Source organism: Brachionichthys hirsutus, chromosome 14 (assembly GCF_040956055.1).
Source record: "Brachionichthys hirsutus isolate HB-005 chromosome 14, CSIRO-AGI_Bhir_v1, whole genome shotgun sequence".
Classification (NCBI taxonomy): Eukaryota; Metazoa; Chordata; class Actinopteri; order Lophiiformes; family Brachionichthyidae; genus Brachionichthys; species Brachionichthys hirsutus.
The window spans coordinates 3,226,007-3,242,751 of record NC_090910.1 but is presented as its reverse complement, the minus strand read 5'-3'; the positions used below and the strand labels follow the sequence as shown (position 1 = coordinate 3,242,751).

Below are 16,745 nucleotides of genomic sequence, written 5' to 3'. Positions count from 1 at the left end.
GTTTTAAACTGAAGAGTATATTCTAGTTGCCTTCACAACTACATGGTGAGATTGAAAAAGTCACATCAAACGGAGGGAACGTGGCATGTTCTGTTTTTGATTTTGTCACAATTACAATGTGAATAAGTATTTTTTGTTTATTTTTTTTATCCATCCATCCACTTTCATCCACTTTTTCCGCTCTGCGGGTCACGGGATTTGCTGGAGCCTCTCCCATCATGCTATGGGCGAGATTTTGTTGCCAAAAAAAAACAAAAAGACTCTCAGAGCACTGCTTTTATAACCCAATGAACAAGTTGAAGAACCATAACCATGATACCTTGTCTCATAAAGGAGCAGCAGACAGGGCAGCAAGGTCAGCAGTCTCAAGACGCGAAGCTGAAAGGCAGCACTGATGCTGATGAAGAAGAAATAACCGACACATGTGGAATTAAAGAAGAGAAATAGGAATGTAATTTAATATTTTCTCACTCGGCAGATGGGCAAATGGAATGAACGTATGTAGGCCAACTTCATTGGTCGAAAGCCACGTTCCATTGGATGCAGAAAGAAGTGTGAACTTTGAACACGACTGCGTCTTAACAGCGTCTACCGATTGGCCTCCTTATCGGAGATTGCAGGTGTGTGATTTGATGATGGAGAAAAGGGGGAGCCGTTTCCACATTTTTGCTTTAATCTCAAATTAAATCAAGACTTTTAATCCGCAGATAAAACATCAAGCTAACGGTAAACGTTTGCCGAAATAATCTCAATAAGCAAACAGAAATAGACACAGGAAACGCAGACGGCATTCTCTCGACGTCTGAATTTCTGGGGGGGGGGGTGTAAAATACAGGTAATTACATCGATCTTTAGCGCTGACGTTAGAGGCCGTTACGGACCGTGAGTGGCTCCTGGGGGGGCCCCTGGGGATTCTTGAAGTGCTTCCTGAAGTTCTCCATTCATTTTCTGGAACCACTTATCCTGAACAGAGTCACAGTGACACGCAAGCAACCCTTCAGGGCCACATTTAAATGCAGTATATGGACAATTTAGAGTGAGGAAATCACTCATCGTATAGAAACGGAATCAGCTGCATGGAACACGCAGTCTCCACAGAGAAGTGCCAAAACCATAACCCCCCCCCGCTGTGAGGAGAGTGCAGCGCTTTAATTCCTAACTGAATTATAATCCTCTATAATTATGACTACACGTTCTCATATACCGGTACTTACTGACCAGATTGGAAAACCTGGTACAGAATCTTTAACATTACTTTTATTTAAATACATTATTATTATTTAAGATTTGCTTAAATTGTTACTTTTTGTGATTAAATACCTTTATAATGTAGAAATGTTAACTTAATTGGCCACATTCTGTCTTATTTATTACTTTTTACATGCAACAATCCTGTTCAAAGCATTTTAAGTTGGAGTTACTGTTGCTGAAACAGAAAATCAAAGTGTGTGTGCGTGTGTGTGTGTGTGTGTGTGTGTGTGTGCGTGTGTGTGTCTCTGACCTGCACCACAGCCGCCACCGTCTGGTTTGCTGTTATCTATGAATGCTCCAGACCCCCGTTAGCACAGCACCTTCATTACTGCCCCAGATAGTGGCATTGGCAACTTGTCACTTGTATTGATTTCTCTTAAACTGCAATTTACATGGATATTTGTGGGCGAGCTGAGGGCATGCTGCGGCCTGCTGCACGGCCCCTCACCCTCTGCCTCTCCTCTCGCTGCCCCGCGGGCCCAACAGCAGAACCTCAAAGTGACTTTTCAATCTGACATCTGCTTTTCTGCAAATGCGTCATTTTCTTTTTCCAATCCTAAAACGGATGAAGGCTGGATTATGCTTTTCACCGGGAAAATAACAGCATTTACAGGCGATGAAGTCCGAACAAATCTGCATTTCCGACAGTGAATGGATGCAGCGGACCCACGATGCCCTCCTTCACACTCGATCCTGACCTTCCACAGTGGAAACAGGGAATGAAACAATGACCTCCAGCCAGGAAAACCACAAATGCTTTCTGAAAGCCTCAACACTGCACTTTCACACACAAAAACAAATGTCAAAATGTCACAATCTTAACATTTTGTAGCTGCAACATACAGCCAGAGCGTGTGTCGACCGTGCTGAAGGTCACCTGCACCCCCCCCCCAGGCCGGATTGTCAAAAGGAAAACTTATTTATGCGCTTTGTTACTACACACAGCTGGAAAAACAGAATTTGACTCGTTCATTTCTTTGAACTCGCTGCTTATTAAATATGTGCTCAATGAGAACTGTGCCTCTTAAATTAAACTCTCTTTAAGGACTTGTCGGGGACTTTATTTCAAATCCATAATCCTGCAAGAAAATGTTAAATCCCAAATGTCAGGAGACAAACAGGGGGCTGCAAAGGGGGGGTTCGTGTAGCGTTGGAGAATCTCTCCATCCATTGTTCACGTGCCCGGAACGCCACCACTCTGATCCGATAGCCTCAAGCTGGTGGGGGAATTTGCAGCAGGATGGCACATAGGCATTGTGGAAACAGTCCGGCAGCAAGGATGACCCCGTTCATGTCCTTTAGTCCTGCTGAAGTGTCCTTGAGCAAGTACCCCCGACTGGGGTGACCCTGAACCCCATACTGCTTTATGGCAACACAGACTCCCTGCAGTGTATGAGAAAACTGCAATGAGAGGATCAACTCCTAATGTAGCAAACATTAAAAATAAAAAAATAAAAAGAGGGGGAATAGGGGGTGTGAGCTGGCTGGTGTCGCTCGTGATGTCACACCTCGAGACAGCCACGATTGGACCCTAATTAGAAAGCCCGGCACCAAACAGATAGGCGTCCTGCATGATTGAACTCAAAGTGGCTGATGCCAACATTTCTGCAGAGGCGCGTAAAGCTGCGTGAGAGGAGGAGAGGAGGAGAGACGGAGCCGCTATCAGCGCTGCCGCTGAGAGCCGCCACGCTGCGCTGAGCCGCGAACCGCCGCTCCGTGAGCTGGAGTTCCAGAGGTGATTCCAAAGCAGCGAGACGCCCCCCCCCCCCCCCGGGTTAGACGTATAAAAGAGAGAGAGAGAGACGAATATACAATCAGAGCGCAGGTTAAACCCGAGGAAGCTGCGCTATCAGAGGGAAACGGAGACTGAGGCAAGAGAAGAGACGCACGGAGAGTCGAGCCGCCGCGGGTCCGAGTGATCCCTGCGCTGCGCTCCAAAGGCTGCGCTGATGGCGTCCGTGCTTGGAAACAGCAGCCGCGCGTCGGGGGCGCAGAGCGGCCAGGTCAAATGCAAGCTGAGGAGGAGGAGGAGGAGGCGATGCAAGAGAAAAGGTAGCTGCAACTTTACAACACTTCCCTTTATGTTGGTGTCCTTCTTCCCGGCTTGAGCAGAGGTCGTGCGCACCGGAGCGCATGGTGTCCCGGTCGGCTCTGCGCCGTTCCAGCCTCGGCTCCGGCTCCGGTTCCGGCTGCCCTTCTCTTCTTTACTCCTGAAATAAGCGGCGTAAAGACCCGATTCCTGTTTCTGATGCAGCGCGTCGTCTTTGGAAAGTTTACCGCGCCGTCGTTTATAGAACGCGTCCTTTGTGTCTGACGGCGGGCGGCGACAGGGAGCGGATCAAACAACAGAAGAGCAACACCTTTTTGTTGTTTTTTGTTGTCTCCTAAAATGACTCGACAGGTCAGAGTTCAACTTCTTCATTAGAATCAACTAATAAGTTCTGGAGAGTCATGCGCAACGGGAAGAAGTAAAAAAAAAAACAACAACAATATTTATATTTAAATAAAGCTCTTAAATGTTGGCTCTACAGGGATATTCTAAAAATCAAAATCTTACTCCTCGTCTTTTCTCTGTTGCCTCGTTTAAAAACACATTTGTGTTTTTAACTTGGGTTTTATATTCAGTTCTGTGCTGAACATTAAAATATGAAAGTTTGAGAAGCAGTGGGGGGGGGCTCTGGCTTGCATTTCGCAAAAATAAAATCTCTCAGACTTCATAGTTCCTGATGAAGAAGTGTTTGTGGAGGCAGCGTAGCAAGCCTCCGAGACGTGCAGCAGAACAGCTCATTATATCAGTAATTAAAGAGGAAAGGCATGCTGATAGTCACTGACATGATAACAAAGCAACGCTTTCCCTGCGTGGGTTTCTGCAGCACAACCTGCAGCAGAACGTGCGTTTGCTCCGGCGGTGACAGCCACACGTTTGTGCCACTTATACGCTTTCTGCTGAAAAATGAAAATTACAGCACTTTGGCTGCTTTCACATTCCCATCCCACAATCCCTCGCTTTGAATCGGTGGCGGGGGCTTTTCTTATATATATATATATATATATTTTAAATGACACTCTTTTCCTACAAAGTGCTGTTAAAATCTATCTGCAATCGGTGAGTAACAATTCAATAATTCCCCTTTTATTTTCTATTCTTTTTTTTTATTATTATTATATTAAATAAGGAGTTATTTAGATCTGTCAATGAAAGCCTTTATTCCTAACCGCCTTTTAAATATTCTCATCGATTCAGCCTTCATGTGCGTTTTCCTGAGGTGTTCTGGCTGGTCATGAATAACGTGCGCCGTCTGAGGCTCTTATTTGCCCTGGCGCAGGCCTCAAACACTCACAGAAATACGTTTTCTTTTTCTCACGTTCAAAAACGACTGCCTCCTCCACACGGAAGGAAATAGCGAGCAGAACTCCTCTTTCTATTTACCCATATGTCAACAGAAGATGAGACAATATTTCATGTTATTTACGCTTGAAGATAGCTGTTGTCCCGCCCCATTGCATTGTGGAACGCGGATGAACGCTCGGAGCGTGCGGCTGACGTATTCCACTGCAATTGAATCCGTAACGAGCTTTCATAAACACTTTGCACTTGTCATCAAACTGCAAACAGACAACCGCACCTCATTTCCATAACCTCTTGGTTTTTAATAGCCCAAGTAATTGAGACAAGGGAGACAATACATAAAATATAGTGCTGAGGCAAATGTATTTACATAATGGAAACGACAGAATTGGTTCCACAACATTAAGCATTGCATATGAGCGCCACGCAGACGTTCGCACATTAGCTGACAGGCCTTCGCAGCGTGTTTTCCAAACGGCTAATTTATCAGCGCTGCTGATTCATTCTAATAACACAGGACATTAGGGGCCAGTTCAGGGGCCGCTTCTGAATGAACTGCGTCTCTGGGAAGTGCTGATGGAACGGCGACTCCCCCAGAGCGGCAGCAGCTGGAAAGAAACAGTCAGTCAGATCAGTTCTCTGCTGTCTGACTGTCTGTGTTTAGTTCTTTCATTGAGAGGAGGATCCAAAGTCTCGAAACAGAATTGATTGCATTTCTTAGAATAGAAGCAGAAGGAAGCAAGTTTTACTTCCAACTTTAAAACGCAAATTGCACATAGCAAATTCTTTTTCTGCATTATTATCCCTCAGCTCAAATGCCAACTGATCGTCATCTTGAGAGTCCACAAAATGACTTTTCATAGACCTTGAGGGAAAAAAAAAGTCACAGAGGGATTATTGCATGGCATTTTGCTCTTAATCCTGTGAAAAGGCTGCAGATTAGATTAGATGGACTCACTAAAACCTACGCCTGCATTCAAAAGGTTGATCGCGGATTCCCTCAGACAACATCTATTATTTATTTTTCCACCCAAATTGTTGCTCTTTGCAGCTGTAAAATGCAAAGACAGATTTGTGCAGAACTGAGATTAAAGATTGGAGATTGATCTAATTGCTCGCATTTCTTCATTCAATCATTCCTAGAAATCCCATGCACTTCTCTCGCCGCTCCTCGTATTGTTCCGGTTCCAGCGCTCCAGTCAGCTCAGCAGCCTCTGCAGGCTGGCTCGCCCTCTCTTAAGCGCAGCGACCAGCGGCGTCACTCCGGAAGGCGGTTCACCGGCATGTTGTGTCCGCCTCTTAATTATTCACATCCCAGGGATTTTCGGCTCCAACCCTCCAGGGCAAGTAGTAAAATAATTCTGGATGCATGTGGCAGTTTACTGATGCTCGTGAACATTTGGGTGCATGCATGCAGCAGCGGTCCCAGCGCACCTGCCAATCATCGGTGTAGCATGACCTTGACCTCTGGCTTCGGTGCGCGTGCACGATGCATGCGTAGCTTCTCAGTCATCCAGGTTGAGGTAAATCAACAAGAGCAAAATAAGGCGAAACGCCTTCAACAAACCTTAAGCAAGTCCACTTAACTTGTGTATATCTGTACACGAAAAACAAACCGGGCAGAAATAGATAGACCAACATTATTTTTTTACAACCACACTTATCAACCTGTACTCTCAACATGCAGTATATCAGCGGATCATTAAGAGCGCCTGAGGGGGGGCTGTAATATAATTTATGTAGCAATCACCGTTTGTGCTCTCGTTTCTGACGAGATGGCTGCAGACAGACGGGTCGACTGCGCCGCCGTCGGGATGCCGACGACAGTTTAGGCGGGGTGGGACAGAGGAGGCGTGGGAGTTGCTGGGGCAGGGCAGACAATGAGGGGTCATCGTCTCCCCGGAGAGGCGAGGGGGCCACAGGGGGGGAGAGACATTAGCGGGACAGACGAGTCGATCGGCGTCCAGCCCCTTCGACGCTCTCTGAGGGCCGCTGTGGCTCGTGAGACACGCAGCCGAGCAGAGGAGGGAGGCGTGGGAGGACACGGCACACTCTTTGGCTAGCGATAGCGATACTGACTATCAGAGCGAGGGGAAAGGTCAGGTCGGATAGCAGAGGTCAAGGAAGGATGAATTCATTTTGAAAGTGAGCCCTTTCTGCGCTGCTCCTTGCCTGCTGGTCCGTCCACTTGATGCCGAACCGTCTTCGGATTTACTGATGATAAACACTGAGAATCGCAGAAGAAAAAAAGTCAAGTTGAAAATGAAAATCCCTCCATCTCGTTGTCAGAAAGCAGACAGGCCAAAAAATATTTTGAGCTTGTAATTTGGCCTTTAAAGAAAAAAGAAAAGGAAAGAATGAAAACGTTAATAGGATACAAATGTTGCTAGCGTTAGCATTCAACCAAAGTGGCCACTGACTTTGTAATTGCACTGAAGCTTGATTACATTTCCTAAAAATAAGATTTTTTGGGGGGTTAATAATTTTCTATATATATATATATATATATTGTTTAATTAATTAATTTGTTATTATTTGTAATATTTTTGGGGTGGTTAGTACAATAAAAGAATTACAAAATTAAATTGTAGATTTAAATTGGCTCATATTGGCTAAACGCAGCACAGTTTCCACTTGTACTGTTAGCGCCTGAATGATGGCGTCAATAAAAAGCCTTGCTGACATTAATTCTAGTCTAGATGATAATACACTAACATCCAATTGAAAGTTGTCATGGTTACACACAAGCCATAACACTGTAAACAGTCAAACGCTGTGCTTTGTAATGGAGTGCTATTTTTTTTTGGCATTGCGTGTCGTTAGATTATTCATTGAGATTATTTGTAATCTGAACTGTTACATCAGCATCCCAGTTTTCTTCTGCTTTGTGTAACCCGTTTACGTTTATTGCAACGGCGCTTCATGCTTTCTGGAATGGAGTAGATTTACATTTAGGATCCTTTTTGCAAATAAAGTCCGGGAGCAGCAAGACACTAGCAGGAGGAGGATTTAAATAAATGCACATCTAATGTAGGATTAGGCAAGTGTGTGTGTGTGTGTGTGTGTGCGTGTGCGTGCGTGTGTGTGTGGAGGGACAGCCCAATGTCACACAGCCTGTGCATTGTGGGAGGAGGAAGAAGAAAAAGCTACATTTCACAGATGTTACGCTCCGGTTTTTAGCACCGAAACGTTTCTGACACATTTGTTTGTGTTTGTGCTGATAACCACATTAAGAGCTGCGACAGAAACACCGCCGGCACTCACGAGGTTAATGAAGGTCAGCGCCGATGGAAACAGCGCGGCGTTGTGAATTTACAGGCGCCTCCTGATTCCGAGCAGCGACGGAGGAGCTGGTGGTTTCAGGACACGGCGTCCTCTAACCGACTGAGCTCTTAGCCGGGGGGGGGTTATTACTACTGACTGTGGTCTCTTGAGTCTGACTGATAAAATGACCACAGAAAAGGAATAGCAGAACTTTAGCACATTAGCATAATTAGTCATTATCTCATAATAGTCCCTCTTGGCTTTTTTTTTTTTGGAGCTTGGCAGTAAGAAATTGTACTTAAAGTTCAGGCACAGAAAACAAATTCCATGCCAAAGTGTCTCGGGAGCACGTACACACACACACACACACACACGCACACACGCACACACACACACGCATTCTCAGTCACAAGTACCAAAAGGAGGGACGCAGATGTAAAATATTCAGAAGGTGACGCTTCAGTTAATTAGCTTGTTGTTTGACGACTCCCACAGTTGGAGAAACGAGATTATTTCTCACATCACAAAGAACTTGTTAGACTTGTTTCCATGACAACCAAACACAAAAAAAGTTAATTGGGTTAGTCATGTGCTCGGCCTATCACTCTGAGCTCAGCAGCTTTTATAACAATAAGCACTCTTTGATTTACAGAATCTGTGTTGCATGCGTGTGTGCCTTTGTGTGTGTGTGTGTGTGTGTTTGTGTAGAGAATGAGCTGGTGTGCTGCCATTTCTCATAAACAGAGACGTAGCACAGCCATTCCGAAGCCTCGTCGCTTCCTGTCAGTGTCTGTGCGTCTGCAGTCCATTATAGGCAACGCAAAGCGAGGGAGTCGCCGGCGTGAGAGGAGCGACGCCGCCTCGTAGCGACTGTCAGGCGTCTGAGGCGGCGTCAGATGTGAGGAACGTCAAGTCAGCGCGGCGCCATTTCACTGCCGGATGTATCTCAGCTCTTATGTGTTACGCTTGTTGTTTCCGATGATCGGGGGATCGCATCACAACACAGCCGGCTAACGGGATCGCTTCATTTTAGCTTTCTGTCTTCATTCGCCTCTTATTTTTTAAACGGGCCAGCAAATAGTGATTATTATATATCGGATCTGATTCAAAGATCAATGTTCTATTTTCTTTAGATTTCAGTGAATAAGTTGGTTCTATCATCAGCTGATTACTCTGACAGAAAATTATATATATATATATATATATATATATATATATATATTGTAACTGGTAGTTTAAGCAATTGCTCAAAAATAAATTGTGACTCACCAAAGCTTCACAGAATCCACGAGGACAGAGGAAAAGCTCTTTTCTTCTCGCCGAGCCGATTCCTCATCGTGTGTTGATGCTGTCGGCCATGATATGTTTTTAACTGACAACCTGAATCAGCCAGTCATTTCTTTGACTTCTTGTTATGAGCAGGTTTCGCTTCATGGTGGCCAAATGAAAAGATTCCTGTTCAAACCAGACTTTATCTGCAGGTTCCTCTAAAATGAGTCTCATCTAAGCAGCCGATTGAAGGCCTCTGATCACCCCCCCCCCCCCTCCCATTTTAAATCTTTAGCATGCTGCACAGTCCAGGGCTCACACCCAATGTTAGGTCCTGCCAATAGGAAGCGCCATGGTAGCAAAACATTTCTCCAGTTTATGACCCTAATTAGTTCTAACTGTGAAATGTGTCATCAGGCCTGGAGAGCATCCAGATCGTTGGACTGTGTGCACACTTTCTTTATTTCGTCAGAACGGGAATTCTTATCACGCTGGCTGCTATTAATAGGACGTATTTCACGAGCAGAAAACACCTAAAGGAGTTGAGCGCTGAAATAACTTCCAAGTCGTTTCACAAACAAAACGAAGGAAGTTATGAACATGTGCTCGGCTGCCGTCCGGCGGCCGAGTCGCAAAATTATAAGTTGCTTAAATTCGGAACGCCCTTTGACAGAGGAGCGTTGTTGACGCCTGCTGCTGACGTAGCAAAGTTACCGCTGATACCCCTGCCTCAAATGGAATAATGAAATTGTCCCGAGAAGCTTACCCAGCGTGCCCATCCCTGCTCTCGCCATCAGGTTGGAAGCCCATTTGAGATAGCGTTAATGAAGGGGGGCTTGAGCCGAGGAGGGAGGGAAGGAGGGCGGGAGGGAAGGAGGGCGGGCGGGTGGTGGTGTGGGGTGGGGCGGGGTGCAAGCAGCATTTATTTCCATTAATAAGATGGAACATGCTTACAAGAGGGGCTCGCTCCGGAGGTTGCGGAGGATCCTACACTTAACAGCCTCCAAACGAGTTCATTCAGAAAAGTGGAGACACGCACAATGTCTCCTAAACTTAACCTTGATGCGGCTCCACACAACTTCACGTGGACGTTCAATCTTCACAATCACTGCTGTCCTCAGCTTGAGGTCAGAACGGATCCGCGATCATGGATTCCTATGAATCAACTTTGGCAAAGAAGCCATCAGCTTCCTCTGCCCTCAATGTCTTTATGTTCAGGTAAGCGACAACAACAGAGGATTTACGGCGGGTCCTGAACTTCAGGCTTCTCATGTATCGACACCCATTATGGATACTTCAACAGACAACTTAAGTTAATGAAGCAAGAAAAGGAAAATGACGCCTCTTAGTTTTGCAGAAGAATCGCATAAAAGAGAACTGAATGTGTAATGAACACACAGAGTCTCTTCTCTTCAGTTCTTGCATTTATTTCATTTTTAGTTGCCGTGTGTCTCTTTGTGCATCGTTACGTCTACAAAGGAGTTGTGCGATTGGCTCAGGCTGTTTGCTCGGCTGTTAGCGAGATTACACTAAAACCAATGGCTGGATTAGCACGAGATTACGACCAGAGACGACCTCTGTGAGAGCTCTGCTTCTTGAGCTTTACAGGATGCAACTTCTGAAACGCCCTTAAACAGCAATATCTTGAATGAGCTTAGCTAATGAAGTCAGAAGTGTTGCCTACACTGCCGGTAAGCAACAGTTTAAATGTGACCTCGGAGGAGGCTGTCGTTCGTATGAATGTTTGCAGCTCAATTACAGAAGCAGATTCACCTCGTTTAATTAGAAAAGCACTCTGAGAGCGCAGACCTCCGCCGAGCCGCTCAGTCTCCCTACATTGTGATTTAAAGCAAATATAACATCCCTACATTTATTTAATCTATATATTTAGATTCCTTAACCATGAAAACAAACCTTTATCAATTCGATTCACGTTGCTATCGTCATTGGTTTAGAAGTTATTCACTAAAAGCACACTTTCAGTAATGGCGGACTCGTCTTGATCGAGATCCGTAGCTTTTGAAGATGCCTCCTTTGTGGAGGATAAGAGGTATGGAGGTATGATTGAAAGTGTCCATAAAAAAAAATCACTTTATTGTGAAAATTTGCCCCGATTTCAACTGAATCGGATCTTCTGCCAGAGAACTGTCCAGAGAGGCGGGTCCAAAGAGGCAGCAGCTGATTGGGTGAGATGTGTAACAGGTGCGTCTCGTTCAGTTCAACGAAGCCTCTGCAGCTGTGCAGGGGCAGAAATCAACCTGCAGCAAAAGTCGCCATAGCAACCCTCACTAATGGAGTTTTAATGTTAAAATGTAAAAATAAATTCCTGACCTCATTCTGGATCAGATCCAGAAGACATTTTGCATGATAGTTCATATCGGATCCCTTTATGACTGCCATTTTTGGTGTGTGAATTGAATGCATATTTTACTAGATTTTGTAAAAGCCTCCATATAAGTAAATAGGAAAATCCGGATCGCAACAGTATCCGCATTCCGGATCCGATACGTTTGGAATTTGGTGGTAAGATAAAGGTCCCCACCCCACATGAATGTGTCAAATAATCAACCAAGATATTGAGGAACAAAATGTCAAACTCCCATTACAATGTTCCCGAAAGGTGATTCAGAATCTAGGATCGTTCTTGGTATCTTTATGCACCAAAATGTAATCAACTGTTCCTGGGTTAGGGTTAAGATTCCCGACATTTCCTGAAAATGTCATCAAGATCCGTCTAGAACGTTCTGAGTCATGTTGCTAACGGACAAACAAACCAACACCGATGGAAACAGCTCCTCGGCGGAGGTAATCAACGATCAGGTGTGGGTGAAGTCATCAACCTTCTGAACTGTGGGAGTCTCTGCACAGGAGTTCAGGCGAGGAAAAGGCACGCCTGGCTTCCGTTTAACCGACCGGCCACTCACTGCTGACAGGACCTTTATCACGACGATGATTTATTACATGATGAGTAATAAACATTATGCATCCTGGAGCGCCGCCACTAGACCTTTATACGGAGTGTGGTGTTTTCACCTCACTCTGCATCAGGGGTCAACAGCATCCTCCCACTCCTCCTTCAGTCTGCAGACACATCTAATGATTCTAAATGGTTTCATTCAGCACACATTAGATCCATGTGGCTGATGGAACTGCAGATTAGTGCATAGATAATGATGAGCACTCCTGAACGCTTCATTATTCTGCTCACACGCGAGCATTAAATAACAGCCCCCCCCCCCCCCCCCTTTCACACTACAGTCAATCCTCTCATCCATCCATCCCAGCATCCTTTAGGGGCTCTTTCTAGGACAGGCTTATCTTGCAAATCCTTTAAAAGGTATTAAAAACACTGTTCCTGCATTAACTTTGCTTGGTGCCGCGTGAATCACCGCGGAGTCAGCAGGCAATGGGCGTGCTGGTTTTATACAGCTCCGGGCCGACGCAAGCGATCCCTGTTTTGCAACAGTCACACAGCGGTGTGTTGATGTTTCCTCTTTGTCTCCCTGGTTTTCATTTGTACAGCTTGAAGTGACGGAGCGTAATAGACGTGTTTGCATTCGCTGAAAAACGGAGAGCTCCGATCGCTCATCCATTGCCTTTGATTGCTCAGCGTGTATTTGGCCTGACCAGATAACGCCTGAGCATACAGACAGTTGGATTCAGACGAATTGTTCCTACAAATACGGTGCTTTGGCAATGCTCTGCTCGGATGGATTGAGGCACGGCGGAGAGTTTCAGGCACACACCCCCGCCTCCACAGTGGTGCTTTGGGGCCGAGGATCCAGGGAAAGGCGAAAGGGTGTGCAGGACCCGAGGCTACACATTTCGCCTTGCATAAAGGACAAAGAGAGAAATGTTGGCACAGATGAACCCGTATTATTCCATATTTAGACTCAATGTTTGCCCCCATTAGAGCTTTGTGTCAGGAGTGTGTTACGTACAAGAAACCCTGCTCCACATCTTATCAGCTGCTCAAACAAGTCTGCCTCCAGGCATCTTGTACCTGACTCCCAGCAGATAGCGCGAGTCGAACCTGCACCAACATCAATCTGTGTGTCTGAGCGAAAGACTCAGAGCTGCTAACAGGTTCAACTTCACTCTTTGCCAGATTTGGCTCCGCAGATGGAGATCGTCTCACGGTGCACCTGTACAGCATCGGGGTGGGGGGGGAATTCTCGTACCTTTTGTGACTGATTTTGTCAATAGCAAAATTCACGCCAACTTTACTTTCATCCGGATGTCCCAATCTGTATAACACATATTGAATATTGTATTTTACGATTGTCGTGCCACAATGAAATAACCGCGTGGCAGAGGTCCGTCTCAGCTGTGGATATATCTAACGAGAGTCTCTGCTTTTAATCACGTGTCCTTGCTGAGCAGTGTGGCTCTCCACGATAATATCCTGGTTCACTTTTATTGGTCTGTCACAGCTGTTAGCGGAAGGCAGCTATCTCCTGCTGTCGGAACCCCCTTGTTCACTCTTTGCTCAGCAGCAAACAACGTTTAGCGGCACCGGATATTCCCTCTCGAGCTGGTTGAGGCAAAAAAGAGAGCGAATGTTTGACTTTAAAATGAAAAGAAACTGACTACAAATTATGTATTGTTACTGGAACTGCAGCTAGTCAACGATGACCATGCGAACTTTAAAGGCGACGGTATGCTAATGTTGTATTAGCAAATTTGTTTCTGCTGCCCCCAAGTGGCCAAAAAATAATAAATGACAGGATCGCACATTACAGCCTCCTGGGTAAAATCGGCCCATTTATGGTATGAATGTAAAATACAGATTGATCAAATTATCGTGGTATAAACGGATATAAATCACATCCAGTGGATCCTTCTTTATTTATTTATCAGTGGTTTTCAGTAAAAAACCAAAGTATGCACGACCCCGTTACAGATGTTGTCAGTTCAGAGCTGCTGCATCCCATCTACAGTATGTCTGAGTAAAACACAATACGTTCAAATTACGGTTGGTGCTTCCCAAAACGCACGCCGTTTCCTGAATGTACAGAAACAATTGTTGAAATCAAACTAATCATGCTTCCAGGGTTCTGGCATTAAAGCAGCATCTCAGCTGTGAGCTGAACTCAGACTGCTGCGGGCGCCCGCTGGGTTTGCAGCAGCGGAAGGCAAGAGTGGCAAGTGGGTTTAATGATAATAGCCCTGACGATAGCAATGATAATCCTCCTGCTATTCCTGCTGACTGCAGAGAGCTTTTGCGCTTTGTTCTCTGCTCCCCCCCTATTAGCGTGATGGAGGCTCATTTTAATTTGAAAGGACCATCCGTTGGATAAGGAGCGAAGTGCTCGCCGGCGAACGTGCTCAGACTTGTGTGGGAGAGAAATCAAGCGTTAGGTAAAAGTGTGTGAATGGAAGGCTGCAGACGCCTTACTGTACACACACACACTGTCTGGCCTGTTGTCAAATAAAGACGAAACAGACACACGTCCGCAGGTCAGAGTGCTGACCTCTCTGGGCTGCAGGGGCTATTATCAGCTTGCCTCCTGTTCCAGCTTTATTCTTGCTGTCAGCCGGAGTGAAGGATTCAAATGGGAGGCGAAGGAGACCTCAAACAACCCGCGTCAGGCACGTTGACAGCAAGCCCTGTTGCTCTTAAGTTTGTATTTTGTCATCAGATCAATTGTCAAACTGCCTTTGATAGTTGACTAAGCTTCTTCTCAGACATGAGCTTCTCACGTACTATTGATTTGGCCAATCACATTGTTTTCTGAAATGATGGTGCCATTTGTCTGAGTAAAATAAAATAGTTGATTCCTAAAATGTGATTGCCACGTTTACCATCATGATGAATGCAACACTGACACACTGTAGGCCAAATATGGAAACACAACCAGTGATTGAATAATGTGAGCTACAATGGCAAAGCCCTTTTGTGCATTGTTTGAGCAACTATTAACTCATTCAGTACCGGCCGTTGACAGCTCTGCTCTATGCTCAGTACCGGCAGAGCCACAGAATATTATGTACTAGGACTACGCAAATGCCTAATGTACCAAATGAAAAATTAAAGTCTCCTCTTTCATCAGAAAAATGATGCGTCTTCCTACCATTTTCCGTTCTAGAGTTATTTGCCGAAGAGAGACAGAATTCACAAATCAACAGAAAACGGAGAAAACCAGTTCTTTGTTCGGAGACACATTTCTAGCTGATCGCTGACTGAGACTCTAATATTTATTGCTTTAGTGACACATTTATTTACAAACAATACATCAACTGCACAACGGCTGGTCCAGACGGGAAACGCTCGTCTGACGAATCCGGGTCAGGCTCGCTATATCCGTCCAAAACCGAACCTGGATCTAAACCCAAACCGCCAGTAGCGGTGTGTGTGGCGACACAGGCCTCGATTTAACGACGAGGCTGCATACTGTATGCAGTATGTAGTAAGTTCTGTCCCCATCGAGGGATTTGACACCAGCTTGGGCTGCTTCCATTTGGCACAGTGGGCCTCTGGAGCCTCCTCGCCTGGTGCTGAATGGAGAGCCAATATAAACACAGCTCAGCCCTGGCTTTCTGTGTGGGCTGTTTGTCATCGCTGTGACTTCAGGGCTATCTAAATAGCATTCATCTTTAGCAGCGAGAGATGGATGCCCTGCCTGCCCAACAGGTCATGAGTTATCACACACCGGGGGCCGCTGGTTCATGCAGGGGTCAAAGGACGATTTGTCTTCAGGCAAGTACGCCTGTCTGTTGGAGGCCTCTGCTCCACACACACACACACACACGTCCACATACAAATCAGTGCAAAAATCATTATTTGTTCTGTTTCAGTTAACGTAACATCTTAAGTTTATTCTAAACTAAAATCTATTATAGGCTTTGTCGCACGCATTCAGTGCAACGCAGTGAAACCCTAACCTCTATAATGAAGACTGTTGGGTCCTATCACGACTTTAACTTCCAGGCAACCTGTGGAGATAACAGAACAACGCGAAACTCACACTGTATGAGCCCTGCAGCGGAACTACAGCGGCCAATAGAAGTAGGGTTATAGTATGAATAAAGTACAGTGGGGAGTAATCATTGAGCTATGTCAACATTAACGATAACAGATAATAAGCTAAGAATAAATAAACCTAATAAAACATTGTCGATAATCACAGAAAGGTATTTCAACATCTGGAGACTAATCAGAATCAGAATACTTTAATAATGCACAACATTCAAATTCTGTATTCACAATATCTACAATGAAAAAGTGAGAATATCCTAATTGAAAGAATCAATAATCCTGTTTTTCAATAACTCCACGCATTAATTTAAAAGTAATCTGAAGTTGCAAACCAATGCTAGCTAATTGATGGTGAAATATTGAATAGTGTTAAAGTATGTTTTAATATATTTCCTTTTCTCAGTACGATGCGCATGCATAATGCATTTTAGCAGGTATGTCAAGATTATTATGAGAAACTCACTTTTCCCATGTTTCTACACTATTCTGGTGATTTTGGGTTCTTAACAACCTAAAAACAGCTAAATAAACCATCAATTCAATCCTTCGTAGTTTGGGTAGGTCTGTAATCACCTCCTGAAACACGTCTGGAAGAAATCGCTCCCCTTCTGACATCAGGAGGGGGAAACGTAC

General features: G+C 45.1%; 1 protein-coding gene across 1 annotated transcript in view; it reads left to right on the top strand.

Annotated features, from left to right (window-relative positions):
• Positions 1–3,200: 3,200 nt before the first annotated feature.
• The window catches only part of adarb2 (adenosine deaminase RNA specific B2 (inactive)), a 148,129-nt gene continuing 134,584 nt past the window's right edge, over positions 3,201–16,745 (top strand). Inside the window, exon 1 of the mRNA XM_068748209.1 lies at positions 3,201–3,303. Within this exon, the coding sequence (XP_068604310.1) occupies positions 3,201–3,303 (103 nt within the window). The remainder of the gene's footprint in view (positions 3,304–16,745) is intronic.